This window comes from Mauremys reevesii, linkage group 15 (genome assembly GCF_016161935.1).
Source record: "Mauremys reevesii isolate NIE-2019 linkage group 15, ASM1616193v1, whole genome shotgun sequence".
Taxonomy (NCBI): Eukaryota; Metazoa; Chordata; order Testudines; family Geoemydidae; genus Mauremys; species Mauremys reevesii.
In genome coordinates this window covers 9,521,630-9,523,638 of record NC_052637.1, presented here as the reverse complement: position 1 = coordinate 9,523,638, position 2,009 = coordinate 9,521,630, and the positions used below count along the sequence as shown (strand labels likewise).

Below are 2,009 nucleotides of genomic sequence, written 5' to 3'. Positions count from 1 at the left end.
TAGGGATAAATTCCTATAAAAACAGAACCTAGAGACAAAGAATTTTGAGTCAGGTTCTGCCAACATCCTCCAAGAGCATTGGGTGCGCACCTGATAAGAATTGAGTCCATCCTCATGTTCAGGCTACCTGGCCAATGATGTGGCATGAGCAAGCTCCAGGCTGGTAACTATAACTACCTTGCAGAACTTTGTGTGAATGAATGAATGAATGAATGTGTGAGAGAATTCAATGTTATAGCTATAACTGATTGCTTATTCAGATTCTTTTTGTATTTACAATAAATATGGCATTTTGCCTTCTCCCCTTTAATAAGATCCTGCTGGCTTTTATTCCATTGGTATAACACAGGTTGCAGCAAACTGTAAAAAGACAAAATTCTTAGCTTCCTAAAATTCACAGGAAGACTCGGATTATCTTGAGAAACTGTATGACAGTGGAGGATGGCGGAGTGGGGGAAAGTATTCTGTGACAGCCTATTGTTTCCTTTTCTTTTTCAGAATGAAAACTAGCCAAGAAACAGTGGGAAGAAACAGCACAACAATCGCTGGATTCATTCTCCTGGGCTTTTCTGACATTCCCAGCCTGCAGCATTTATTTTTTTCAGTGTTTCTGGTCACCTACATAGTCACCATGGCTGGAAATCTTCTAATCATTGTCCTCACAATGGCTGACCCAGCCCTTCATACCCCCATGTACTTCTTCCTCAGAAACCTGTCCTTCCTGGAGATGTGCTACACATCAGTCAACATCCCCAAGATGCTTAGGAATCTGCTCTCTGGGGATAAAACCATCTCTTTCATTGGCTGTGCTATGCAAACCTATTTCACCTTTTTCCTTGGTGGGTCAGAGTGTTTTCTCCTGGCATCCATGGCCTACGATCGCTATGTTGCAATATGCAAGCCTCTGCATTACCCCGTGGTTATGAACAGAAAGGTGTCCACTGGACTGGCTGCTGGATCCTGGCTCAGTGGTCTCCTCGTGTATTTTGGTCTCACCAGCATGGTATTCATCCTACCCTTCTGCAGATCCCACGAGATTAATCATTTCTTCTGTGACATCCCTCCAGTGCTTAAGCTGGCTTGTGGGGACACCTCCCGCAAAGAAATGGCTGTCTTCATGGTGGCTCTGTTCTTTGTCTCCATCCCCTTCATGCTGATTCTCATGTCCTATGTCTGCATCATCTCCACCATCCTGAAGATGCCATCGGGGGTGGGCAAGAGGAAGTCCTTCTCCACCTGCTCCTCACACCTCATGGTGGTTACATTGTTCTTTGGCTCTGCTTGCATTATGTATATGAAGCCAAATTCCTCCTACTCACCAGACACAGACAAGGTTCTCTCTCTGTCCTACACAGTCGTCACACCTATGCTAAACCCCATCATCTACAGCCTGAGGAACAAAGAGGTGAAGGGTGCCTTCTGGAGAATGGTGAGCAGAAGAAGATTCTGTTGAATAAAGGAATATGATTGACTTTAAATGTCTCCATCTCAATTCTTTTTACGTCAACAGTGGAACACATTAAGGGTTATATATCTATGTTAGGCCTTATCTGGTCCCATTATCATGGTAGCTGAGCACCTCACAATTTTTAATGGATTTAACCTCACACTGCCTCTGTGCAGTAGGAAAATGCTATAATTTCAGTTTTAAAGACAGAGCAATGAATCACAATGGCCAGATTTGAAAAGGTGTTTAGGTGCTTCAGTATCCAGATAGGTGCCTAATGAGACTTTCAGAAATGCTTAAGCAGTTTAGACACCTAACCCCCATTGACCTAGCTACATTTGTAAATCCCAGGAAGCGTCTATCTGCATTTTTAGGTACCTAAATAAATACCTTTGAAAATCTGTCCCTAAGATTGTTAAAGGTATTAGGCGATGGTATTTAGGCGTTGCTGTGCTCACAATTGCAATGTCTGCATGATTTAGGAGCCTAAGGCCTTGTCTACACTACAAGACTATTTCGAATCAACTTAGTTCGAATTTGTGGATTCGACCTTATGAAGTCG

General features: G+C 43.1%; 1 protein-coding gene across 1 annotated transcript; it reads left to right on the top strand.

Annotated features, from left to right (window-relative positions):
- Positions 1 to 499: 499 nt before the first annotated feature.
- On the top strand, positions 500 to 1,453 carry LOC120383584 (olfactory receptor 10A2-like). The gene has a single exon (XM_039501743.1). The coding sequence runs from the start codon at positions 500 to 502 to the stop codon at positions 1,451 to 1,453; it is 954 nt and encodes a 317-aa protein (XP_039357677.1).
- The last annotated feature ends 556 nt before the right edge of the window (positions 1,454 to 2,009 follow it).

Bases quoted from the DNA above. Each gene is read 5' to 3' on its own strand.
- LOC120383584 (XM_039501743.1), top strand. From the start codon at position 500: ATGAAAACTAGCCAAGAAACAGTGGGAAGAAACAGCACAACAATCGCT.